The sequence below is a fragment of the Zootoca vivipara genome, chromosome Z, assembly GCF_963506605.1.
Source record: "Zootoca vivipara chromosome Z, rZooViv1.1, whole genome shotgun sequence".
Taxonomy (NCBI): domain Eukaryota; kingdom Metazoa; phylum Chordata; class Lepidosauria; order Squamata; family Lacertidae; genus Zootoca; species Zootoca vivipara.
In genome coordinates, this window is record NC_083294.1 from 30708688 (window position 1) to 30735813 (window position 27126).

Genomic DNA, 27126 nt, shown 5'->3' on the forward strand with positions numbered 1-27126 from the left:
TATGCTTTATGAATCGCTTGTACTATTTAGTAACAGGAGAACAATATATCTTAATTTTTTTCAAAAAAAGGCGCGTGGGGAGTGGGCGGAAGAAAGGGTGTGGCTCTGTAGCTCAAAGCTCCAAAGCCGCGCAGCGAACCCCCTCCGGCCACCAGGGGGCAGCGGCGGCGGGACCGGAAGCAGAAGCGAACCGGAAGCGCCGCCTCTGCCACTCTTGCCTGCCCTCTGGCGCTGCGCTCGTCTCCTCACTCTTCTCCGCGGTGCGCGCGGCCGAAGGTCGCCGGGAGTCGGGAGCGCGCGGGCGAGAGCGCGCGGTCGGTCGGTCGGACCGGGTTAGTACGGCCCTGACGGGACCGAGCGGCCAAGCAAAGGGCACCCCCCTTTCTTTCTCCCCTGTCCTTCTTCCCCTTTAAATCCCCGCCACGGGGGCCTAGACGGGCGCATGGAGCCTCCTCCGCTGCCCACGCCTGGGAGGAAGGAGCAGCAGCAGCAGCTGAGGAGCCTTCGCGTATCCTTCTCCAGCTGGGTTGGAGGCGTCGGGCGAGGCCGAATGTCCCAAGGGGTGGGGTCGGTTTGCAGGGGGTTGGACTAGATGACCCCCGCGGTTCCCTTCCAGCTCTACTATGATTCTGTGTGGGGACCATAGCTGCCAAGTTTTCTCTTTTCTCGCGAGGAAGCCTATTCAGCATAATGGAATTTCCCTTAAAAAAAGGGAGAACTTGGCAGCTATGCCAGTGGGGACTCGCAGATTAAGATCTGGGGTCTGGTTCTGGGGATTGCAAGGGATGGGGGCCTGGGAGGGGCTTTGAAACGGGGGTAGGTGTGTTGGAGGGATTTGACAGGTAGGGGGAGCCACACTGTTAGAGCCCAGAGCTTCACGAAACGGCCCCCTCCCCCTTGTTGCCCGGCAGCCTTTTCACTCCGCTGCGTTTCTGCTTGGAGATAGAAGACCTCCTTCGGTGGGGGCGGGGGGGGGGTGTTATTCCCTCGGACGTTTGTTTTTAAGATGTTAGTCCGAGATGGTTTTAAAGGGCAGCCTTAAATTGATCGCCCTCTGCTGAATTAGAGCCTGCATGTTGCAAGGCAGTGTATCTCTCTGAGGGTCGGATGCTTCCAAAGTGTTTTGTTTTCTTGCTCACCATCTTGGTTGGAAACAGGATGCCAGGTTGGATGTACAGTTGCTCTGACCCAGAAATACACTTTTTTTTGTGTCCGTGCACTTGCTGCTTTCTCCATGTCAAACCTTGATTAATCATGGAATTGTAAAGTTGGAAGGGACCACCTAGGGTCATCTAGTCCAACCCCCTGCAATGCACGAAACCCAACTAGATCACACATGACAGGCACAGAGAAGCAGGCCAGACTGGTTTGTTGCTTGTTTTCTGGCTCAACCCTGGGAGTTGTTTTCAGAATTGGGTGATGTTATTAAAGTCGTAAAGGATATAAGGGACATGTGTGGAGTCCCAGCCATTGAATGACCATAACCTGCTATCTGCAGTTGAATACAAATTATGGGAATGGCAGCTTTTCCAGCCAGCACACGTTTGGTCTCTGAGACAAGCTTTAGGCTTCACTCCTTCTTTTGTGCCTCTTTTTCATAGCAATTAAACTGAGTGGGACGAGGGTTCATTGATGAAGGATGAAACTGGCACAGAGCAGTGCGGAGGGCTACCAACATCACAGCTTCAGGAAGAGGGATTCATTTGGTTGTGTAATATGATATTGGGTAATGGGGTTGAATATGATTATGGAGAAATGTGTGGCTGGCAGCACACTGAATTGTTTGGGACGGTAGGATTTTACATGGGCTTTTTTCTGTACCATCTTCCCTCTTTTCCTTAGCTTGTTCTCAGGGTGTGGAGGTAAAGGGAGGCCAGAAAGTGCCATGTGAACTGAGCCTATCACAGTGCGGTGAAGAATATGTGTAAGTTGCCACTGGAGTTTGAAGATTTCCACCCCACACATTCATTTGTACTCTGTAGACTGGGGCAGGAGGCAACTCCTTCCATGGCTCCCCTGGTATCTCCTGGGACTGGCCTTGGCTATTTTAAGAACAAGGTTCTGAGCAGGACTTGGGCATCTCCCTGTGTGTCCAGATGTACATTGTGCCCTGGCCTATTCATGGCTAAAAGACAGTCAAGTCATATCAACACTATATTTCACTTTGGGAGATAGCAGTTTATGATTATCGGTGCAAAAATGTTTCCTTATGTTGGGCTTGCCTTGTTTCTTTCCTGCCCTAGTTCTGTAATCATAATTTATCCTTATTCTGACAATGTAGTGGGCAGAGGGAAAGTTGCAGACATGGCAGACTTTGGTTCGCATCGTATTCAGCTACGAGGCTTGCTCAGTGGCTTATCCTTGCCAAATTACTGTGAAGAGACACAAATTCTCCAATCTTAAAATTACTGGACTCTCAGAACTCTGTTGAGATGAGATTTACAGCCCAATCACACACAAATTTAGTCTGAAATGTTCATTTGTGTTTACTCCCAGGAAGGCGCATAGGTTTGCTGTCCTACTGACTTGCTCAGGGCTACCCTATGGGTTTTCTGGCTGAGGGGGAAGAAACTGCCCCCAAAACCCTGACTGTGGTTTTGGATGCGTGGGCTGCTATCTCATGCTTAAATTCAACCACAACTTAGTCCTTTGTTCTGATAGCTATAACTAGGTGGATCTTTCAGCACAGGAGTGTGGAACCTCAGGCCCAGGGGCCAAATGTGACCCTCCAGGCTTCTTTTCCTGGCCCTTGAAACTTTCCCTAGACCACTCCCCTCAATGGCCCTGCTGCGCACTCCCAAGTGTTTTGAGTTCTTGCTTGCCTGGATGGAGGATAACAAAGGGTATTTGTGGAAACTATCATGTACAAAGCTGAAATTTACATTCATTCCTGTTCTTTCTTTTGCCTCCGGTCCTGCCCAGCACTAGCATGTTGCTTTTGGAAGGTTGCCTAGGAAGGAGTATGGCTCTCAGAATGACAAAGAAATAGAGATTTCTCGCAGCACCTCCCCGTATCCCTCAATTAACATACTGTTACACACCTTTCCTCTTGTTCCAGTTTCACTATCCGTTCCCAGGAGGACCCCAGTGTTCAAGAGAGGATTCCCATCAACAGTCGTTTTAAGTGTGTGCAAGGTATCCAGCCTCTCTGTCTCTTCTGTTGTGGGAATTTGTTGCTTCCTTGTAGCAAGGTGGGGGGGGGACAAGGCCAAACCCCAAAAGCCACAAATGGAAACCATGCCTCTGTAACCATGCTTTCCAGACTGGAGTACAGGCATGAATGCAGCTCCCTGTTGGTGCATAAGAGTAACTGTGCAGCCCCTGGTGGTGTGTTGTTCAGGTGTCTCCAATAATGGAATTGACTTCAGACCATGCTTTGTTGTTCCTCGGTGCTGAACCTTTGTAGATCTCAGCACCAGTTTCCATGAAACAGGAATGTGCTGTGGTACCTCCATTACAGAGGTCCAGATCATGGTGCTCTGCTCCTCCGACAGCACTTGACTTTTCTTTGTGGCTAGGCCAAGAGAGATGTTCCTATTGAGGGCCTTTTGGTATGGTCCTTTCTAATTCTTGATCCTTTCTAATTCTCTTCCAGAGGCTGAAGAAACTCTGCTGATTGACATAACAGCAAACAGTGAGTCTCCCTTGACCAGAGTGCTGTCAGGAATAGATCTTGCCTGTCATTGACATGTCATCTTTCCCCCTTGACTCATCATTCTTGTTCCTGCTTGTCTCTTCTTCCTGACCCTGATGTCTGGATGTTGTGTCTTCCCCCACCCTCCACTCCCAAAAAAGTCAGACTACTGCTGGGATGAAAGGCTTTTTATTATTATTATTCAATCCTCTGCCTTCATACTGCTTTACAGAGTCAGGACTAGATCAGTGCTCTATTCATACATTGGGCACTGATCTAGTCCTGACTCTGTAAAGCAGTATGAAGGCAGAGGATGGATTTTTTTTAAAAAAAAGCCTTTCACCCCAGCAGTAGTCTGACTTTTTGTAATATATACACGTGTACCGTCCCTGTCGTGTAAATTTTAATGCTACATCATTGAGTTTTATGATTTTTGATTCTGTATGTGAGATGGTCTGTGACCGTAAATAAAATAGAATTGAATAGATCAGTGCTCTGAGGAGCTCACAGTGGAGGAAGAGGAAAGCTGGGGAAGAGCATTCAGTCTAGTTACATGTACAGTTTTAGTAAAGGGTAGGAATTTACTAGACACTTCCTGGAACATACAGGGTTTTATGAGGGTTTTCAAGGAAGTGAGATAAGTTCTTTGGGAGACAGTTGCAGGCATGAGAAGGAACATACAGGGCTGCCTTGTACCAAGTCATAACATTGGGCCATCTAGCTTGGTAATGTCCACGCTGACTGGCAGCAGCTCTCCAAAATTTTGAGACAAAAGTCTCTCCCAGAACTTCCTGGAGATGCTGGGGATTGAACCTGGGATCTCCTGCATGCAAAGCAGATGCAAGCACAGGATTTAATATTGCTGGAAACCTTCTGAAGTGTAAGTGTGGTAGAGCTGGAGGAGTGAATGTCACAGGCAGGGATGTATCAAGATATGAGATCAGAGACAAGAGTTTTGAAGATGGCTGAGAAAGCCACCAAAGAACTGCAACCAATGTCTTCAGCAGTTCCCTTGGGATCAAGAACTTCTTCTGAGGTCAAATCTTGAAAACACAGGTGTTCATTCACAAAATGCACCTGTTTCTAAGGATTCCAGCACATGGAAACCGAGAATTAGAATATACACCATTCTATGAGGTGTCCAGGATATTGAAAGCATTCCTTGATCTCTCTCCAGATAGATATAGATAACATACCAGTAGTTCTTGCACGGTGGTTGCTTGTACATGACTCACAAGTGTGTGCTCACTTTTAAGAGAAGTGAGGAAAATTGGCCCATCACCATACTGTAGCTCAATGGTGAATTCTCAAGAGCCTGTCAACTATGCAGGCAATAGCTGTTTGCCTCCCTGTTGCTAGTGGCATCTCCTGTTGACCATGGGGTGGGGGTTGTGTTGCTTGTTCAGGAAAAGTGTGCCTCTCTGTTTGATTGGGATGCTGGGGGGCAGTGGAAGATTGACGGTTTGGTCCTGTCCATCTAAAGCAGGGAAACGCCTGGCCTTTCAGTTATTGCTGGACTACAACTCCCATAATTCCTGGCCATTGTCCATGCTGGCTGGGGCTGATTGGAGTTGGGGTTCCATAACATCAGAGGGGTGCAAGGGTTCCCTGTTTTGTTTCAGTGTGTCCCAGCTTTTCTCCTTTTTGTTGTCCATTGTTTAACTGCCATAAATAGTGGCTTCCAGAGTGTGTAATGTTGTCCCTCCTAACCAACAGATATCCATGTTAGTCGGTAGCAGAGTTGGGAAACCTCCAGCTTGTGGGCCACTTCTAGCCCTTGGCCTGATTTTATAAGGGTCACAAGCAGGGTGGATAAAAATCAATGGGTTTTTTAAAAAAATAAAAATCAGATTTCTTCAAATTTAAATTGGATTTTTTAAAATTAAATCAGATTTTTAAAATAAAATGCTTTTGGAGGAAACATATTTCTAAAGAGAGTTTCTATTTAAGTTACATTATAGTCCAAAGGCTAAAACTCAGTCTAATTTTTTTATTTAGAAACAATCATTTAACCACATCAGCTAACAAACATAGATACGTATGCTATAATGTTATTGTTTTAGTTAAATAAATTGTTTAAATTGTTATTAAGGAAATGATTATTTTTCTCCTTCCAATAAAGTACAGCAGAAAAGTTGTCCAAAAATATAAACAATTACCAGTAACTTATTAAACCTCACAATAATTTCATAATTATCTGTCTATGTATTTCTAAAAGTATAACCAAATCAGTAACTTTTGATATAACTGTAAAAACTACTCTGAAATTTATTATTCCAAAAATGAAACCTTCATCTGGTTGTAAATATGCAAGAACGAGTCTGTCTATAAAAAAATGATTTAAATCAAGTCTTACTGACTAGTGATTTATATCATAATTTAAACTGTGACTTAAATTGTGACCTAAATTGATTTGATTTAGGTCAAATCTACCCTGGTCACAAGGGAAGGGGCAATGAGGTGAAGAATGGCAGAAAGCAGCTGTGACTGGTACCCACTGGGATTGGTGGACCCATAGCCAATAATAGGCTGAGCCAACTAATTCTAGCTTTGTCCCCCATCCTCTGTGCTGTGTCTCAGGCAGCACTGAGACTACCAGTAAGGAGGAGGAATCTAACAGTCAGGGCCACCCACAGGACTGTAAGTTAGAAGGCAGGCAGGCAGGCAGGCAGGAGCTGGCTGCGCACAGACTGAGGTTGGTGGGGTAGAGCCTCATTTGCCCTCATGTAGCAGCTTCCACTGGCAGAGAGGAAAGGTGGTGTCCTTTCCAGTTTTGGCACTTGGCTTGCCCACCGTCCACATCAGGATTTCCCCCTCCCCCCCACCCCCGTTGCCCTGGAAATGCAGCAGGGAATAGGCAGCTATTTTAAAATGTACCTTATTTCAGAACTTTTATTCTACAAAATGCAATTTTCCTCAATTCCTTTATAACTTTTTAGTAGAGTGTTTAATGCTCTCCATTGTGTTTCATTTCAAGGTTTTGCTGCGGTTTTTTTACTGTAGTATAAAAGCAGTAAATTTTGAAGTGTGTCAGGTTCCTGTGAACCTGATCTGTGTCTAGAAGTTCATGCATCTTCAGTTGTGGCTGCTTCTCAGCTTCAAGTCCACTTGTCCACTCAATTACAGTGCAGTCTCTCTAAATCTCTTGTCTTTTGTAATGCACTTCCTGTATGAGCCAAAGCAAGAATATTCTGCTCATTCACTGTGTGTGCCTGAAAGTTCATCCTTGGATTAAGTAATGAATATGACAAGTCAAACTTTACAGTACGATTGTTCCTCAAGCTGTTTCTTCATTTTTGTTGTCTGTTTATTGCCCTCCCTCTCTTTAAACGTTGGGGGCATTCGAGCAATTTTCCGTGTTCTGCCTTATCGGTGTTGTGCCCTGTTTCCTGACATGTGCTTTTCCTGTGTGTGCTTCAAGCTGGCTGCAAGATCCGAGTGCAGGGGGATTGGACAGCAGAGCACCTCTTTGAGATCCCAGATGAGGAGCAGTGTTTGGGATTCCTCGCCGAGGTTCTGAGAGTCCAAGAAGGTGAGCAACTCCCATGCCCCATCTCTGATGTTTGATGTTGGAAATAGCCTAGTCTCTCACTGAGTGTTGTTGTTGGTTTTTGTTGTAGTCCCACGAAACACTTCTTTCCCTGATCTTGTGGATCATACCTCCTGGCACCAAGTGAAAGGCCTCACAGGGCCAGTAGATCCCCCTTCTGCAGGTACAACCAGACCAACATGTAACTTGTGTGATTTCTGCTTGGAATTTTTAAATACTTGTTGCCTGCTGTCAGAGGCGCTGATGCGGCTACTCTAGAGTAACGACTCCTTGCAGCATAGTCCTTTTAGACTTTTATTAAGTGCTGATTATTTACAGTGCTCAGAGCGATCTATATACATGCTTTCGGTCAGGTGTCAGAACCTCCGAATGGAGATTGGCGCGTTTTCTTCCAGCAAAGAAGCTTTGGGAGACCCATCCTCTTCCCCCTACGTTTTCTGCGCAATTCTGGCGTCGGGGGAATTGGCCTTCCCCCCGGGCTCCCCCTTTCCTGTCCCACCTGGGTCAGTGGCTCCGCAACCTTGCCTGAGCCTCGGGCACCACTTCCTGATTCTCCGCTGGAGGCAGAGCTCTCCCTGCTCTCCCCAGCGCTTGGGGATGGGATGGAACTTAAGAGGGGAGGGACTTCCCGGTATCCCCTGTCCCTCACACCTCCTTTAGAGGAAAAGGCCTTGAGGGGAGGACCTGTTGCCTCCACAATCCTTGCTAAACACGCATAAGCTGAGAGGCAATTGTCCGTCAAATGTGGTGCTGTGGGGAGGCGGTAACATTTTCCCACAGTTATGTATTTTCTAAGTTCCTTTCCCGAAACTTCCCCAAATGGTTCTGAAGCATCTTTAACCTCAGAAGTCTTTTCTTCTCTCAGGAATTCTGGGATTCGAGGATAGCTTCAGTGTTATGAGTATGGAGAAGAAAAGAAACCTGCAGAATCAGCAAATGAGTGCCCGCCGGGAGCCTCCACCACCACCGCTGCCACCAAGCAGGCCGTAAGTTGCCTTAGAGGTGTACTGTGCCCTCCCCGCTCCTTGGTTTTAAGGGCTACTTGAGTTCTGTTCTCATCTCCCTTAGGCGTATGAGCAAGGACCAACCCAAAGTGACCAACACCATGCGCAAGCTCTTTGTGCCTTCCACACATACGCAGTCTGGACAGAGAGAGGGACTCATCAAGCACGTCCTCGCCAAGAGAGAGAAGGAATATGTCAACATCCAGAATTTCAGGTTAGATCATGCAAAAGTGCCACAGCTGTAACTCCGCCCCACCCCCACCATTTATCCTCAGCAGACTGTTCAGCCCATGGAAACACCAGTGGAAACTCTTTCATAGTTGGGGTTGGAGAAAGCGACATCTACATGACAGCTTTATTGTTGGGTGGCAGGCAAAGTCTGTCCTGTTCACTCAGGCCACATGGGTGGGTAATGTAACGTATTAGTTTTGGTGGGCAATTTTCCTTGGTGCCAGATGTTTGCATTCACACATACTGAACCGTGGTTTCATATTATGAGCATGACAGCAGTCTCTCCTCCAGGTTTGCACACTTCTCCCCCACCCCAAGTCTACTTGGAAGCTTCCACTTGTATGGTAAATTAACCACAGTTTGGTGTGTCCAGATCCTATGGTGGTTAATTTTACCAGCCTTGTAAACTCATTATTTGAAGTTGGCTTGTTTCAGTGAGCCATGGTTAAAATTAAGCAGTTTGTATAGCTTCAGACATTGTGACAAGATGCAGTTAATCCAATACTGAAGCAAAACCTTTGAACTCCTCCTAAAAGTGCTGGAGGACAGGGAGGTGTGCGACACCCCACCCCAAACGCTTGGTGTGGGTCATCCTTATAATGCTAAGCTTACTACAGGCATCCCCAAACTTCGGCCCTCCAGATGTTTTGGACTACAATTCCCATCATCCCTGACCACTGATCCTGTTAGCTAGGGATCATGGGAGTTGTAGGCCAAAACATCTGGAGGGCCGCAGTTTGGGGATGCCTGGCTTACTACTTCAAACAAAGTTTTTGCTCTGGTTATTTCCTCGTACTGGTAGTAGTACCTGGCGGCAATTTGTTTTTAATGTCTGCTTTTATGATATGTTTATCAGTATGTGGTTAGCGGCTTTAGATCCTTCTGTTTTACAGAGGCTTTTTAACTTGCTCTTTCCCCCCCTTTACTAGACAGGCTGTATTTCTGTGCTGTCTTCGGAGTCAGGAATGCCCATTCCTTCGTGGCCAGCATGGAAACACAGGGTGCTAGCCATTTAGAAGGTTTGCAAAGAGGAAAAGGGTGTTACAGAGTAATCTTCTACCAAACAAGCTTGGCACAGCAGATCTGAGAGGTGGTTTTCTGCTCCCTGAAAGCCAGCCTGGAAACCAGATTGCCAGGTGAAGGAAGAATGGAGAGATCAACCAACTCACTTGCCTTCAAAGAATTTCTGGTTGCCTGTGGCTACTGGGATAGTGCTTAAATATCAGGCTGGCTGACACATGTTAAAAAAAACCAAGGAAAAAGCCTTTTCCTTTCATTAGCAAAGTTCCTTTGGGGCCCAGAACAGCTAAGTTGAGGAAGAAATGGCTGGTATTACTTGTTTGTTCTTGGTCCTGATCTTGCCTGCCTTTGTAATCCTACCTGCCACACACTCCTGTTGTCTTTGCATATTTAACCAGCAAGTCTGTTCAGATTGAAGTCCTATTCCTGCAGCTCCATATCCTTCTCTTCCTTGCAGGTTTTTCGTGGGGACATGGAATGTGAATGGGCAGTCTCCAGACAGTGGATTGGAACCTTGGCTGAACTGTGACCCTGAACCCCCAGATATCTACTGCATTGGGTGAGCAGACATAATAGCTGTTCAGAGACCCCTCTCTCAGAGTCGTTGTTTGCCCACAGTTGCTTTCTAAACTGAGGTCCTGTTGCGTGAAGACTTTTGCTTAAAACTTGGAACAAAATAGGAGAATCCTGAGAATTTGTATCTTTTAGCCAGGAAGCAACGTTCTTCCGTAATGAAAGTGGCAGTGCCATCCTTTCACCCTGTGGGCAGTGGATTACAGCAGCATCAAAGATAGCCAGAGGCCTAGGTGGCTCTGGGGGAAGGATGGCCTCATTGCTAGGGATGTGTATTGTATCTGATGGCACTTTGGCATTAGGTTCCAGGAGCTGGACCTGAGCACAGAGGCTTTCTTCTACTTTGACTCAACAAAGGAGCAAGAGTGGCTGACAGCTGTGGAAAAGGCTCTGCATTCCAAATCCAAGTACAAGAAAGTAAGTCCAACCCCACCCAATTCTTCAGCAGCCAGACAGCTGTCAGGAGCTGGAGTGAGGAGGAGTAAGTCAGCAATAAAAACACCTGGTGTCAGTGGAGTTTTATTCAAAAGAAGCCAAAATTATTTATTCAAAGAAACCTGTGCAGGCCTAGTGATCACAGAAACCTTTCCCAACAGGTCTTGCCCCAATGAGCTAGTTGTGAAGGCTGAAGGTTGCTACCTTCCCACCACTCTCTTAAGTCTCCTCCTCCCCCTGGTCCCTCCCAAGCAACCTGAGACTCTGACACCTTGACTGTCTTTGCTCCATCCTCTTAATTTCTCTCTGTGTTCTGGGAGACCAGCAGGATGGGGAGACCCCCTGGCTTCTTCAGCAGCCTGCCTGATCTCTGCCTCTTGACCCCCGCCTCCAGCCTCCACTTCTGCCTCTGATTCTGGACTGCTGTCTGCCACAGAATCTTCCTGCCCTCTTGCCTCTTCAGTTTCCAACACTTCCTCTTGCTCAGTCTGCTCCCTCTTCTCCCTCTGACAACTCATCATCCCCCCCCCCCACCAGTTCCCTGGCTCTGAGACGTCTTCCCTTGGGGGATCCCCAGTTGGTGCCACCTGCCACTCCTATCTGCATCCAGCCGGCCCATGACAGCAAGCAATGCACAAAGCTGGTAGACATCCCAGTACCTTGCATCTTCTAGGTGCAGCTGGTGCGTCTAGTCGGGATGATGTTGCTCATCTTTGTCAGGAAGGACCAGCTCAGCCACATCAAGGAAGTGATGACGGAGACAGTGGGCACAGGCATCATGGGGAAGATGGTGAGTAGACCCTGGCAGCAGAATTCCCTACGTCTATTCTTCTATCTGTCTATATGTTTTTATAATCTCTGCCAACCAGTTTCCCCCTCTTTCCTGCTTGCTCGCTAACAGCCATCTTTGCTCCGCCCCTGCAGGGTAATAAGGGGGGTGTGGCCGTGAGGTTTGTCTTCCACAATACCAGCTTCTGCATTGTCAATTCCCACCTTGCTGCCCACGTGGAAGACTTCGAGCGCCGAAACCAGGATTACAAGGATATCTGTGCCCGGATGAGCTTCCTGCCCCCTGACCAGGGTCTGCCGCAGCTGACAATCATGAAACACGAGTGCGTTTCGAGGGCTTGGAGGGAGAGAGCCTTGGCTGACGTAACTTGTTGGTCTCCACTATCTGGAGAAGCAAATTGAGTCACGTTTCTGTAACTTTCCTGCATGTGTATAGCTCAAGGGTAGGCAAGATAGTGCTCTCCAAATGTTGATGGACTACAACTCCCATAAGCGCTAAGAATTGGCCTTGCTGACTCTGGGGCTCATGAGAGTTCTACTTCCGCAACACCAGGAGGGTGGAGTGTCGGCTATCCCCGTGGCAGCTGCACCACTAAGGTTTCTGCTAGAGCAGCCAGAAGTGCCCATTGTAGGCTCCTGCTTCATTCAGGGCAGGCAGATACTAAACATCTGTGGAAGCGAGTGCTGGGCTTCATTCATTAATTTCTGGTTATTGTGGGGATTTCTTCCCCAGAGTGGCTTATTTAAAATAATAATCAGAAATGCAACTCAAGGTAATTTAAAGCATATAAACAGTACCTTAATAGCAGCAGATCTAAAGAGAGCAACATAAACCTACTGGCAGAAATGGATTAGATTAGATTAGATTATAGCAAACGTGGGTAACTTCTCCAGTGAGCAAGGGGGTGGGAGTTGCAGTTTGTTAAGGGCAGTAACACAAAAGCAGAGCTGTCATTTTGCACGGAGAAGGTTCCAGGCTTAATCACCAGTGTGTGCAGATAGGACTGGGAATGATCTCTGCCTGAAAGCTGCTGTCAGTCCTGAGCTTGATGGGCCAATGGTCTGCCTCAGTATAAGGTGTTCCTGTGTACTACTATGTTCCTGTGTACTACAGCAGTGTTTGGAGGGCCACAAGCGCCCTACTCATGAATTAAAGAACCAGGAAAAAAATTAAAAGTCTTTGATGAAATGACATCAAAGCAGGGGCCAGGTGAGCCTCTTTGAGAAGATTATTCTAAAAGGTAGGGTGCCATTACTGAAAAGGCCCTGTCATACTTGAAAGAGCAGGAGTTCCCTGGGAAAGGGCTGCCCCTGCTAAGGATTCTAGTTAGTGGAGAGGCAGTGCAAAAATAAGTGGGCCTTCTTCTGGTACCCTTTCCCCAAACCCTGAAACGTTTTAAAGGCTGAAAGGGATACCCTGAATTGGGCCTGGAGCCAGTGTAGTTCACAGAGCACTAGCCTAATATGATCATACTGCCCAATCCTAGTTATCAGTCTCACTTCATATTGCAGGAAGTGGCAGCAGGCTGCCCCCTCTCCCTCCCCCCCCCCCCCGGCGAGCTTGCCTGTAGCTGTGGTTTCTTTGCTTTTTCCCTCCCAGCATTGTCATCTGGTTGGGTGATCTGAACTACAGGCTTTGCCTTCCTGATGCCAACGACGTGAAAACTCTGATCACTAAAAATGAGCTTCAGAGACTTCTGACCTATGACCAGGTGAGGGGCATATTTGTGTTATATGTGGTGGTTTAGGATATTGCCCTGTTTATTTCCTGCGTGGGATACCCCAGCCTAGGCTAGAGAAACCACTTTCAGACAGTTAGGAGCAAAGTGTAGCTATAACATAGAATGATTGCGACTTCTACAAATGCTTTTTAAGGTTGCAGTTTTGTGCAACCTTAATTAGAAGCAAGTCCCAATTAAGTTGGAGAGTTGCCTTGGAATATGCATAAGTAGGACTGCTCTGCGATTACCCAGTTATAGGGCTTTCTTAGGTCAGCACACTCTCCAGATGTTGTTGAACTCCCATCAGCCCCGGTATGTCCCTGGCAAGTGGTCAGGGACAACGATAGCTGCCGTCCAGCAATATCTAAAGGTCTAAGGTTTCCTGCTCTAGGTTTTGCATCTATCTGGAAAATCTGCATTGCTCACATGTTCTTATCAGCCGATACTTCCATTAAATCAAATTAAATTGCTGATGCTTTTTGTTTTTAATTTTTCTCTCCAAGGTTTGTATGTTCATAATGTTTATAACCTTTCTCCCACTTGGCATAAGGATCATCGGTATTTTGTGTTGAAACAGAGGCCTGATTGCTGCACCTTATGGTGGATTTAAGCTCTGTGAGCATAGTAATGCCTTAGCCCTTTTAGAAGGATGCTGCACTGCTGCAAGGCAAGGGTGGGCAGCCTCAGACTTCCAACATATACAAAACCATAATAAAACATTAAAAACTTCCCTAAATGTTGTATAGTTACTTATCTCCTTGACATCTGATGGGAGGGCGTCCCACAGGGCAGGTGCCACTACTGGGAAGGCCCTCTGCCTGGTTCCCTGTAACTTCACTTCTCGCAGTGAGGGAACCACCAGAAGGCCCTCAGTGCTGGACCTCAGTGTCTGGGCTGAATGATAGGGGTGGAGACGCTTTTTCAGGTATATACTGGGCTGAGGCCATTCAGGGCTTTAAAGGTTGATACCAACACTTTAATTTGTGTTCGGAAATGTACTGGGAGCCAACGTATGATGCAAAAGGATGGTTTTGCAGTTGTTCATAGTGTCGGGGGTGTATTCTGGTGGTTGTTAACAGTTTGTATGAATTATTGGTACATATAACATTGTCTATTGTAGGTATGGCTAACCTGTGGTCTGCCAGATGTTATTGAGCTGCAGTTCCTATTGGCTCCAACCATCATGGCCAGTAATCAGGGATGATGGGAATTGTAGTTCTGCAGCATTGTGAGGGCCACGCATCTGCTACTTCTGAGTTAGAGGATTTTCCTGTCGTGTGATGCAACAAAGTAACTTAAGATGACCAGGGGCAAAAATGCACAAGCACCCTGTACCTTTAATAATTGTGTATAAGATAGGATTTCAGGAGGTTTACCCCTTTTTTGCACCTGGCTACCCTACTAGTACTTCACCTTGGTCTTCCAGCACAATAGTGGCTGTTAATAGACTCCATTGTCAGGCAACAGGGGGTCTTCTGCTTCTCTGCTGATAAGCCATTTCTTTTTGGCTTTAGCTGAACATTCAGCGTACCCAAAAGACAGCTTTTGCTGATTTCACAGAGGGAGAGATCAAGTTCATCCCGACGTACAAATTCGACTCTAAAACAGATCGCTGGGATTCCAGGTAAGCACCTGCTTGATAGTTGGGCCTTTGTAAATAAGCCCTCAAAACCTTTAGCCTGCAAGGCTTGTTTGTTTTTCCTAGTCTGCTGAGATGCTAGTAGTGTCCTGCCTTTCCATCAACTTGAGCAGGCTAGTAAAAAAAAATATAATTTAAAAATTGCTTTCTGCTAAGCAAGCTGGTGGAGGAGGGATAGAGTTGAGGGCTGGATGGACTTCTGTTCCTCTGCAGCCAGAATGGACACCAAGCAAAGAAGGAAGAGAGAGATCCACGTCTCCTCCCCCCGCTCACTTTGCTTGCATGGAATTCCTGGCCGCCAAAGGCTGCTAGGCGAGTTGTTAAATGCAAAGCTGTGATACGTTGTCTTGCTCAACCCATCCCTGCTCAAAGTCTCTGGGAAATATTTTGGCTTCTTTTCCGCAAGCAGCCTTTTCCCCACATTTGTCCTGATAACCAGCGTCCTCTGTTTCATGGTGTTGCGATTCATTGAAAGGTGCAGCAGAAAGTATGAACGGGGGCTGAATGAGAATCTTGTTTGTGTCAAGGAAGTCTGGGAATTAGTGCTCTCTCAAGATGAGTCTGCCAGGGCATAAGAGCATGAGAGCAGCCCTGCTGGATCAGGCTATTGGCCCATCTAGTCCAGCATCGTGTTCTCACACTGGCCAATGAGATGCCTCTTGGGGAGCCCACAAACAGGACCTGAGTGCAACAGCACTCTCCCCTCCTCCAAGCCATACTGCTTCTGTTGCTGTGGGTCTGTGCCCATTATGGCTAGTAGCCATTGAGCCTCACCATCCACGAATTTGCATATTATTGTGGCTATTGACAACTGTAAGAAGCCACCTAGGCCTGCTAGTTTAATTTCTCTTGCTGTGGTTATGGGGGAATCAAAAGGACAGACGGAACATGTAGTGACGTAGCTGGAAAACGGCAGGCTCCTTTGGGCAGCAATTCAGGTGCCAGAAATGGTATTTTTACATTTCCTGAAGCTTGGATCACTGAAAAGATAGTGTCTGAACAAAAATAATGGGGACCATTGCCTTTGGGAGGGATCATAATTCGGTGGTGTGCCATATGCTTTGTATGCAGAGTCTCAAGTTGAAACTCTATGGCACTTCCACCTGAAAAGGGATTGGGCCACAGAGAGCTGCTGCCAGTAGCTGCTGAGTAGACTTAATTAATTAATTGCGGAGTTGGAAAGGATCATGAGGGTCATCGAGTCCAACCCCCTGCAATTCAGGAATCAAAACTGGGGTAGGTCAGAAATTCATTCTGACCTGGTAGAAAGCAGCTTTTGATTTCCTAACAACTCTCTACATGAGGCAAAATACCTGCACACCTGCAAGGTCCACCCCTTCAGAAGTTGGACTCCCAAGTCCCATCATCTCCAGCTGTTGACCATGGTCAAGATCACAGACCGTGTATGAGCCAAAGGTTGACTGTGTGGGCCTTGTGTGTTTCCTCAGCCAGTCCAACAGTCCTGATGTCTCTCCTGTCTCCTTGCAGTGGGAAGTGCCGTGTGCCAGCATGGTGTGACCGAATCCTCTGGAGAGGAGGCAGCGTGAATCAGCTCAGCTACCGAAGCCACATGGAATTGAAAACGAGCGACCACAAGCCCGTCAGCTCCCTCTTCCTCATAGGGGTAACACCTGCCCTGGCTGGGGCTATCGTCTATTAAGGTTTTTTAGTTGCCTGCTATGTGGCACCTCCTTGAATCTGGGCAGGTCCTGACCAACAACCAGACCCCTTTCCACAGAACTCCTCCTTGGCAAATGACTTCCGGTGCAAGGAGTGGGCAGGTCTTGGCTCTGTTAAATCCCTATGCTTCCATTCTCCACTGTTCTGAGTACACACTGCTCCTGCAGGCATGGCAGACCAGGTGTACTTCTGTGGTACTTGGCTTGGAGCATTTGGCTTCAGCCCATTGGGTCTGGAAGTCACGGCCGCTGCCATCCCTGGGGAAGCTCTCAGAGCTACTTGCCTCTTTCAGGGCTGGGAACAGGGTGGTACATCAGGCATTTCTGCTCTTAACACATTGCCCCCCCCCTTTTGAGTCCACAGCCCCAACAAGTGTCCTCTGTTTCCCCCCCCACCCCATAGGTGAAGGTTGTGGATGACCGCCGGTACCGGAAAGTGTTTGAGGATATTGTTCGGTTGATGGACAGAATGGAGAATGAATTCCTTCCCTCACTGGAGCTCAGCAGGAGGGAGGTAAAGATGAATAGGATCCTCTCCAATCCGTTAAAGAGGGTTTGCTGGGGGAAAAGAAGCCTGCTTTATATCACGCCAGGCCCTTGGCCCATCTAGCTCAGTCTTGTTTTTACTGTCTGGGAGCGGTTCCCCTGGAATTCCGGGGGATCTCTCCCAGCCCTACTTGGAGATGCTGGGGATAGAACCTGGGACCTTTGCATGCAAAGCAGATGCCCTTCCACTGAGCTGCAGCCTCTTGCTGTTCGTTGCAGGCAAATACTCCAGGGGTAGCCAGTGTGGTGCCCTCCAGATGTTGGTCTACAACTCCCATCATCTCCAGCCAACACGGCCCGTGGTGATGGGAAGTTGCAAGTGCAGCAATATCTGGAGAGCCCCCACGTGGACACTCTAGAGCAAACGTAGCCACTGTGAGGTGGCATTTGGACCTGTTGCATGTGCAGTCCCCTAAATGAGAGCCCAGGGCCAAGGACAAACTTCCCCCTGGAGCATGTTTCCTTGCCATCTGCTGAAGGCAAGCACTCTCTTTCCCCTCCCCCCCCCAACGTTTTGCTCTGCAGTTTTCGTTTGAGAATGTGAAGTTCCGGCAGCTGCAGAAGGAGAAGTTCCAGATCACAAACAACGGGCAGGTCACCCTCCATTTCTCCTTCATCCCCAAACTCAATGACAGCCACTATTGTAAGCCATGGCTTCGCGCTGAGCCCTGCGAGGGATACTTGGAGCCCAGTGAGTCTCTCTCGAATCATAGAATTGTAGAGTTGGGAAGGGACCCCCAAGGGTCATCTAGGGAAGGCCTTTCCTTTTCCTTTTCATATACACACCCTTTTCTCCTCTTCCCAAGCCTCCGCCATCAAACCTTGGGAGTTTTGTAGAGCAGGAGAGGCTTAACATTTCTCAGGTCAACATTGCCCCATGCTCAAGCCTCCAAGGGCCACATGTCAAAGCAGGTGAGCCCAAAGTGTAAAAGTGGGTGTGACCAGCTTTACACACACACACACACAAATGAATTGAAGCAAAAAATGCTGGAGGGTCCAAAAAAACCTTTTGGCATCACAGGGGACCAGTGACAGCAGTCCGTCAAAAAATTACTTTTTTAAAAAGCACGTATTTTTACATTGTGGAGGCACAAAAATATCTTGGGGAACATATAGAACTAGCCAAACTTTTAAAAACTCAATGAAATGCAAACTAAAAAAGAAAGTTACATTGGGGGCACAAAAATCCTTTAGGAGATAAATAAATGCTTTTCCTTTTTATATTCTTTTGTTAGGATCACTTTCTCTTACCCCCCTGTATCCTGTCACCATATTCTGTGCAGCTGCTGCTTTGGAGGAATAGAGAGGAAAGTGAGGTGGGGGTGGGAATTGAGTAGCTTCTGTTCTTCATTCTTGAAGTTAAGGTTTCCCACACACACCTGTGAGAACAGGATGCTGTACTAGATGGGCCATTGGCCTGATACAGCAGGCTCGTCTTGTGTCCTGTTAAATTTTCTGTTAAATTTTCACTATCTTAACTTTTAATTTACAAACAAACAAACAAACAAATCTGGCTGTTCCAAAGAGTGTATCTACCTGACTTCCTCCCGTTTTAGATGAGACGGTGGACATCTCCCTGGATGTGTACGTCAGCAAGGACTCTGTGACGCTTCTCAATTCGGGAGAAGATAAGATTGAGGATATCCTCGTCCTTCACCTTGACCGTGGCAAGGACTATTTCCTCACCATCAGTGGGAGCTACCTACCAAGCTGCTTCGGGACCTCCTTGGAAGCCTTGTGTCGGATGAGGCAGCCGATCCGCGAAGTCCCCGTCACCAAACTTATTGACCTGGTAGGGAAAGGGGTTGATTTACCTGGCGGGTTCGTTTGCTGAGTGTCTAACCCTCCCACTCTGCTTGCCTGCTTGAAAAACAGCTGCTCTTCCACTCAAAAATGTGTGTGGTGGGGGGGGGGTCTTTCGCTGCATTCAGCTTCAGCTTCTGTAGCTGTGCATTCGCTTCTTGTATGCTGTTTCATGTCCTTTGTTTGCTGTTGACTGAGTCATCCCAAGTTCTTGTCCTCCCACCTGCCCTTTCGCAGGGCCACTAAACCGTGTGCATTTCCCTGCCATCTGCCCAGATACTGTTCAGTGAATGGGCTCTTTCTTTCTCTCCTCAGGGTCTGTGCCACTAACATACTTTGTTGTCTTTTTTCCACTTTTCTTTTGCTCTTGCCTTCCTCCTCTGATCTCAGGGAGAAGACAGCTTCCTAGAAAAGGTAACAGTTGGTTTGATATCTCTCTAGATGTTCTTGTAGCGAGCTCAAATCAGGTATTTACACGGGGGTTGCATTCCGAGGTACTGTGCATTTAAATGAAATCACATATATTGGGGACAGCATTGGAAAAGCCTGCAAGCACCTCCTAAACCTCTGGAAACCCTTTTTAAAAGACTCCCTGCAAAACTCCTTGCTCAAACTCCAACTCTCCACAGGCCTCAAAGGTTGGTGCAAAGGCTCCTGGGAGGGAGTCTAGATGCTGTTTCCGTGCCACTTTGCCGCTTTTGTGCTCTTTGGGGGGACATTTTTGCCCCTTCAAGTGCCACTTCCAGGTTTGTGGCAGTGTGCATGTGCCTCAAACGCACGTAAATGGAGTTGCCTGTACTGGAAGGCACTTGTCAACGATCAGCAGGTGCTCCATGCAATGGCAGCTGGTCCATTAGGGCAAACCAGGCACTACCCCACCAACCTCACTTTCCTCTCGGGCAACCCTCACCTGCCTGCCTTCTTACTTAAATCCAGACCAGGTAGTGGCTCCAGCTATCTGCTTCCTTCTTTTCTCTAGTCTCAACGTGGCCCTTGTAGAACTCGGCAGAGGAGAATGGAGACAAAACCAGAATTTACCGTCACTGCTTGTAACTGATTTTGCTCTAGGTGTACTTGCGATTGGCAGGCAGCATGGGAGCCAGAAAGCCCAGTCTCATTATGCAGGCACCAGCCCCCTCTGGCCCCAAGAGCCAGTTTTCTCCTTGTCTCTGTGCTCAGCAACTACTGCACAGGCTGTGCCACTCTCCCTTACTCTTACCACCACCTGAGCACTGGCATTTGGGAAGCAGTAGTGGCTGCTTTGGGGTGGCTCAGGGAAATGTCACTCCTCTCAAATCAGATTTACTTGGGTGTATTATCATAGCCACAAGGAGACACTGGTGACTGCCAATTTGGACAGCTGTAGACATTTAGAATCATGGAGGAGATGTTTATCAGTGGCTACCGGTCAGAGCTATTTATTGCCACTATTATCATAAACCACATGCTTTTGATTACCAGTTTCTGGGGAACATGATGGACAGAGTGTTATTGTCCCCGTGTCCCTATGGACGTCCCAAGGGCATGTGGTTGGCCATTGTGGGAACAAAATGCTGACCTAACCCAGCAAGGTTCCTGTGTTCTTCAGCATGCATCAGCTACTCTTGCACTAAGACTCTGATACAGTATGTGTCATTCCCCACACCAATACACACACTCTGTCTCTAGAGACAGGGACGGGGAGTATTGGCGTGGGGATGAATTGGGTCCTAATCAACAGCTTCCCTGGGGATGCGAGGAAGTGGAGTTGGGATCAAATTCTCCATCCTTGCCAACTCCTTTTAGTGATGGGCTGCTTGCCATTGCTGTGTTCCTAATACTCTCTTGCTCCCTCCTCCTCTCTTTCTCTTTCTCTTGAACGTGGTGGCTTGAGATAGAACTAACCACCCTGAACATCTGGAGAGGAAGATGGGAAGGAGGCAGGAGGCATTGTTCACCAGCTGCTGTGTGGTGCTTTGCCCATACAAAGTAGTGAGCTCAGGCTCCAGCTGTGGTTCAGTTTCCACCACTGCCTCTGCAACGTGCTCTAGACAAGGGGCGGTGAACATGTGACCCCCATTATCCCATCATGCCTGGGGCTGCAGCCCATCAACCTATGAAGGCCCATCCATGTTCTGTTGCTGTTGCTGTTACTATTTCCTGCCCTTCACCCTAAGGTCCCAGGGCAGGTTACAACAATTAAAATACAATGTTAGCCAAACCTCATGTCCACAGCTGCATATTTACTAAGCTTTTGGGTGAACTGCACATCCGGAGTGGGAGATTACTAGCTGCATATTAATAGGGGGAGGGGGAGCTTGGATTTGGGGTGTGAGCAATTTCTTTTTTGTTTTTCCACTTGAGATGCTTGCTGGGGCTATGGCCGGATGATATGTCAAAATATATATATTTTCAAATCGGCTTGAAGTCTATATAGTGATACTGGTTTCGTAATTTCTGACCTGGCAATATATTGCGAATCATGATGTGTGTGTGTGCTATGAAAAAAAAAACAATGTGGGGGAAAACTGTGAAGCCAAACAATGCTTCTCTAGATTCCTGCAGCCCCTGTTAACTCTGCCGGCTCAGTTTTCCCCTGCCCTCCTGCCAGCACAAGAGCAGGCACTAGCAAAAATCACAATGCGGGAAAAACGGTGAAGCCAGCCAATGCCTCTACATAGCTCCATCCTTATTTCAGACATCCTGATATATTGGTATATTGCAATGTTTAGCTAGTGATATTTCACAATGTTGAAAGCCAGATATCGCCCAGCCCTAGTTGTGTCCTCTGAGGGCAAGACTTGTCCACCCAGCTGAAGCAAGGAAAAAATGCATACAGGCACACATTCATGCCAGTCCCTCTTGTCATTGGACCTCCAGGAGAAGCAGTTTCTGGATATAGTATCCCAGGATGGTGATGACTCCACTGAGCGGCCTTTGCACATACCCAAGGAGATATGGCTCTTGGTGGACCACCTCTTCAAGAATGCCTGCCACCAGGTGAGCTGAGGGGGACTGTACCATTTAAATGATGGGTGTTGGCTGGAATCCAGTACCAGTTTTGGGGTGCGCAGGTTCCAAACGTCACAATTTATTTATGTCTTAGCTACCAACTCTCTCTTACAAACTACTGCTGTGAGTATAGTGTCACCTTAGTGGAGCGGCAGCAGGTGGGACATCCAGCATACAGTATTCCTTAGAGCGGCTCAGAAAACCCAGGTGTTCACAACCATTGTCTGTCTATCCCTAGCAAAGTGGCTCTTTGACTCTCACCACTAGAAGAAGGGGGGGAATGATTTCACTCTCCTATTGCCCAAAATCATGAGAAGGGTGGTAGGAATGCTACTGTGGAAAGCAGACTGGATAAAATTCTCAGCCCTTGTGCAAGTTCTCTTGGTGATGGGCATTCCTTGTTGCATTCCTTGACCTCACATTATGCAACCCAGGGCTGGATTGTTCTTCATGCTATCCAGGATGTACCCCATCCCTTCCTAATGCATGTGTGATACTCTGCTTCTGTCTGGCAGGAGGACCTCTTCCAGACCCCGGGCATGCAGGACGAGCTGCAGGAGATAATTGAGTGCCTGGACACCAGCATTCCCGAGATGATCCGTATCCTCTTTGGGGGACATTGTTGGGGAGCAGGGCTGGTTGGTGGTTTTGTTTAGCTCTTGGCTGGAGTGGACCTCACTTTTAAACACCTGGTGGCTTAGGTTCCTAGGCCACCCCATCTTTAAGGCTCTGGGACACATCACAGTAAAAACAATCAAAATGAAATGCCCACAGTAAAGTTCAGTCATTCATCCAAACAGCTTAACAGCTTTAACCCCCATTTGAAAACACCAGCCTGGCTAGATAGAGCAGAGGTGGGGAATCTTGACAGGCCTGTAGGCCCCACATCTAGCATCATATGTGCTATCAGGTGTGGAGACAGGTAAATACATGGCTGCAAAGGAGCTTCAAGGGTGCGTTCAATTGTTCTTCAGCAAGCAGGCTTTGTTGACCACACTTTTGAAGCTGCATTTGCTGTTTGGATTGAATTCATGCCTGCAGATGGACATTTCCTCTGCAGATCATCTTTGCAGGCAGCTTCGTCAAGAGGGGAGGTGTGGGATAATTACAGTGGGATGGCTCAGTTGGTAGAGTGTGACACTCTTAATCTCAGGGCTGTGGGTTCAAGGTCTACCTTCCACAAAAAGGGGGAACTTGCAAGGTGGGCTCAGATGTATAAGAACAAAGCTTCTTGCTTTGGACCAGCCTGGGAAGGAGGCATGGTGCAGGTAACAGAATAGAACACTTTCCTTGACAGGCTGTCAATAGCTGGCAGTAACCACTCGGTGGCCGAAGCTCTGCTCATCTTCCTGGAGGCACTGCCAGAACCGGTCATTTGCTATGAACTGTATCAGCGCTGCCTGGAGTGCTCACATGACAGCCGCCTCTGTCGCCAGGTAGGCCACAGAGCCCCATCTCTTCCTGGCTGGTGTGCGGTGTATACAGAATCATAGAATCAAAAGGGATTGCAAAGGTCATCTAGTCCAAATGCTGCAGCAAGTAACAGGAAAGCCACTAAAACATCCCTGAAAGGCAGTAAACCGGCACACTGGCAGGAGGGTTAGTCTGGTCTGGGAAGCCTTGTTAACTGCAGAGGCTGCTGAGTGTTGACAGTGGATGCTGTTGGATTAACATAGTAGCACAGGAGTTGATGTCTCCTTTGATAATCATCCGTCTCGGTTGTGTGTGGGGTGTGTATACACATGTTGCCTTTTTGCTTTCTGACAAGGAGTTGTAACAATAACCCACCTGTTTCAGTGGCCATATACTGAATCAGACCACTGGGCCATCTAGCTCAGTATTGTCTAAATTGACAAGCAGTGGCTCTCAAGGATTTCAGACAGGGGATGTCCCCTACCGTACCTGGAGATGCTGAGGGTGGACGATTTGAACTTTAGAAAAAAGACGGCAGTGGACAGTTGCGAGGAATTCCCAATTTCTTGAAGCATGGGAACCCAAATAAAAAATTCTTTAGATGATTTGGCATAACATTCGGTTTGATTGATATATATATGTGTATAATTTGAAATATTGAATGTGATATAATTGGTTTTAATTGGAAAATTAATAAAAATATTTAAAAAAAAAAAGAGATGCTGAGGGTGGAACCTGAGACTTTCTGCATGAAAAGCAGGTGGTTTACTGCAGAGCTACGGCCCTTCCCCCAAGATATCTCATTTGGTAGAGCATGAGACTCTTAATCTCAGTGTCATGAGTTTGAGCCCCACATTAGGCATTGCAGGGGGTTGGACTAGCTAACCCTTGTGATCCCTTCCGACTCTACAATTGTATGATTCCCCAAAGTTCCCAGCAGAGTTCTAGTCCGGTTACCATTTTAAAAAATATATATTTAGGGAGGCTTTTAATGTTTAATCAATGATTTTATTCTATTTTCCTGTTGGAAGCCGCCCAGAGTGGTTGCGGAAACCCAGCCAGATGGGCGGGGTATAAATAATATATTATTATTATTATTATTATTATTATTATTATTATTATGCCAGGTCTAAACCTGCAAACATAAAAAGTACACTGTGCTAGTGATCCATGCCCCTCCTCCACCCAAAGCTTTGCATGGAAGCTCCGAGCTGACCCTCCCTATCTTGCAGGTGATCTGCCAGTTGCCACGGTCGCACCGGAACGTGTTCCGCTACGTGATGGCTTTCCTGCGGGAGCTGCTGAAATACTCCGAGAGCAACAACGTCAGTGCCAATATGCTAGGTAAGGCCTGCCTGTCCTGGCTGGGAGCTGGCCTTCCTCCTGCTCCCGCCTCCTCTCATGCAAATGTTTTCGCTTCCCTGCAGCCACCCTCTTCGCCAGCCTCCTGCTACGGCCTCCGCCCAATGTTCTGTCGAAGCCGAACCCACAGGAGCGCCAGCGTGCCATCAGCTTCCTCCTGGGCTTCCTGCTGGGGGCAGATGACTACTAAAGGTGCCAAGCGTGGGCTCCACGCCAGCCACAAGGCAGCCTGGAGACGAAGTTGGGAGGGAACAGGCAAGGCCCAGCCTCTGTTCTCTGGTGCCACGGGGGTGAATCAGTTTCCTGCCCTTCCCATTGTGCCATCTTGCCATGTGCAAGCTCCCTTCCCTGTGCTTCGCCCTTCCCACCTTTTCCTCTTGACTCCTGACACTGTTTTCCACATGGTTCCAGGGCATTGGCAGGTTAAGGGTGCTTTGGGAGGGACCCTGTTGGAGGACAGTCATTCCCCTGCTCTCAGTCCCTGTGCAGTATTCCACTCCCTCCCCTTCTGCTGCAGCTGAGCATGTGATAAACTTGGTGGGTACAAGGGATAAGGACTCCTAGCCTGTCCTGGGATTGCAGGGCCTCTTTCTCTGCCCCCCCCCCCAACTCGTTGATGCTGGTTGAGAAGGGGCAGGGCACCTAATGTGGCCCACATACTACTTAGCCTGCTCTGTATAGTTCAGATATCTGTCCCCATTCTGCCAAGTAGAGTGTGTGACGCATATTCATAGTCCTACCGGCCGTCGTGCCCCCCCCCCTTCTATGGTGTTAATTCTTCATGAAACACTAAGCACTGCCTAAAGGGATCAGGGAGGATGAGAGGGTGCAGGCTGGGAAGCAGGAGGGGAGTTGAGGCAGTGGGTACAGCTGGGTTGGTATGGGCTCCCCACCCGACCCCAAGTTCTCCAACTTTGTCTTTCTGGTTTTCTGTCCTGGATTCCTGTACTTGGTGCACTCTCTCTCTTTTTTAAATTGTATAATTTATTGGAAAACTGTTGTTTCAAAATAAAATATCCATTGTGCAAAGATTGTTCTGGTGTTTGGAGGGGAGCCACACTTGCCTTTGCTGGATTCTCCACTGCTCTGAAGCTCAGCCAGACCTCTCAAATGAAGCCTTCTTAGGAGAGGCTGTGGGGAGGGGGTGCTGCATGGGGCATCAGGTTGTGCAGATACCGTGGAATATGATTTAGCTCTTAACAACAAGGCTTGCAGGTGCATTGCTTTCCCAAGGTGTTTCTAAATTGCTTTCCTTCCTCATACCCCTTTGAAGCTTGTGAGCTTTTGGAGGGTGAGAGCAACTTTTAAACAAACAAACAAACAAACAAACAAACAACACACACACACACAACTCTGCTTCCAGCTTGCAAGTTTCAGCCCAGCAGCAGCAGCTGGCTGCGAATTATTGCATAGACTCTTGAGGGGAGGTCTGCCCTCCCCTCTCCCCATTAACCTTTGTCTCCAGGGCTCAGTGGTAGGAGGGAGAACAGAGGAAGAAAATGAACTGGGCTTGGCTTAAGTGGGGGGGGGGGGTTATGAGAGCATATGTGCACCTGGTGCCAAGGGATAAGGCTGCAGAACTGAGCAGAGCACACTTAAGAGCAGGAGGAGCTGAGCCCTGCTCCCGCCACCACCAACAGCAACTCCTAGATGTCCAGTTGTTCTTCTCAAGGGAGTCCAAAAAAATGACCAAAGGAGACTGGAGCTCTGAGAGCAGGTATGGAGACTGCAGAGTCTGGATGGGAGATCTTTTATTATTTATTTTCATTTGAAGCGGAGTGGAGTGGAGACTAGATGGATTACTTTGAGGGGATGCAGGTGGAGAGCAGCGGAACGGGATTGGGAACTTCCCCCTTCCCCACTGAAAGAATCCAACTGGGCAGGGCCAACCTGCGCATGAAGCGTTGCGAGGCCATTGCCTCAAGCAGTAGATCCAGGTCCATAGAGCACCATGCTTGCAGCCATGTCACTATTGTGACCACCATGACCACGGTCATGCCCTTGTGAGTGTTTCACCAACAACCTGTTCCTCTCCAGCCTCCTTTCCTGAAGGAGAAGCCAAGGGCTGGAGGAGGAAGCAGAGGCAGGGCTCAGGGTGTTTCTGCCTCAAGCAAAAACATCCTAGGCTTTTCCTGGGAGTGGACATTAGAAATTGCTTTCGATATGGAAAAGAGTGGAATGAAGGAAAGTGGGGGGAGGGGAGTGTGTTAAAGGAAAATGGATGAGTTTTCCAAATTAAAATTGGGATTGAAGACAGAGCTCTATTTATTCACAAAAGGGGCTTCTGCCCAGTGGAATTTTCAGCTCCCTACACCCCAGCATCTTAAAACACAAGAAGAGCTTGGGAGATAAATATTGTGTATAAGATAGATGTTTGGAATGGTCTGTCCTTGGTGTGAAAAGAGGATCCTTGCAATATTTACTTTGGTGAACTACAACTCCCACGACAACAACTCTGAAGGTGGCACAGATGTTCAGAGCGGGGTGCTGATAATGCCAAGGTCATAAGTTTGATCCCTGTATAGACCAACTGCATTATTCCTGCATTGTAGGGGATTGAACTAGATCAGTGGTTCCCAATTAGCTAATTACTGAAGACCCCTTATATTTCCAAAGCCAAGCCACAGGCCCCCTACTTTTGAAAATTTTGATAAAACTATGGTAGTTACCTCTGCAAAGCAATTTTTTGAACAAAATGTGGGGTAATAAGCAAAGGATTTTAGGTATACTAAAAAA

The 27126-nt window shown here is 47.7% G+C and overlaps 1 protein-coding gene across 3 annotated transcripts; it reads left to right on the forward strand.

Moving 5' to 3' along the window:
* The first annotated feature begins 217 nt into the window (after positions 1-217).
* On the forward strand, positions 218-27126 carry OCRL (OCRL inositol polyphosphate-5-phosphatase). 3 transcript variants are annotated; one of them, XM_060270636.1, is made up of 24 exons: positions 218-508; positions 1854-1924; positions 3059-3135; positions 3596-3634; positions 7056-7166; positions 7255-7347; positions 8050-8170; positions 8253-8402; positions 9897-9998; positions 10315-10429; positions 11121-11237; positions 11372-11559; positions 12837-12948; positions 14472-14581; positions 16085-16220; positions 16679-16789; positions 17347-17512; positions 18378-18613; positions 19015-19038; positions 21484-21603; positions 22131-22215; positions 22924-23051; positions 24261-24372; positions 24456-26155. In XM_060270636.1, the coding sequence occupies exons 1-24, from the start codon at positions 443-445 to the stop codon at positions 24578-24580; spliced, it is 2715 nt and encodes a 904-aa protein (XP_060126619.1). In that variant the 5' UTR covers positions 218-442; the 3' UTR covers positions 24581-26155. The 3 variants fall into 3 exon arrangements, with proteins under 3 accessions (XP_060126619.1, XP_060126620.1, XP_034969183.2); XM_060270637.1 differs by lacking the exon at positions 7255-7347 and having other exon boundaries at positions 24456-27126; XM_035113292.2 differs by lacking the exon at positions 19015-19038 and having other exon boundaries at positions 24456-26153.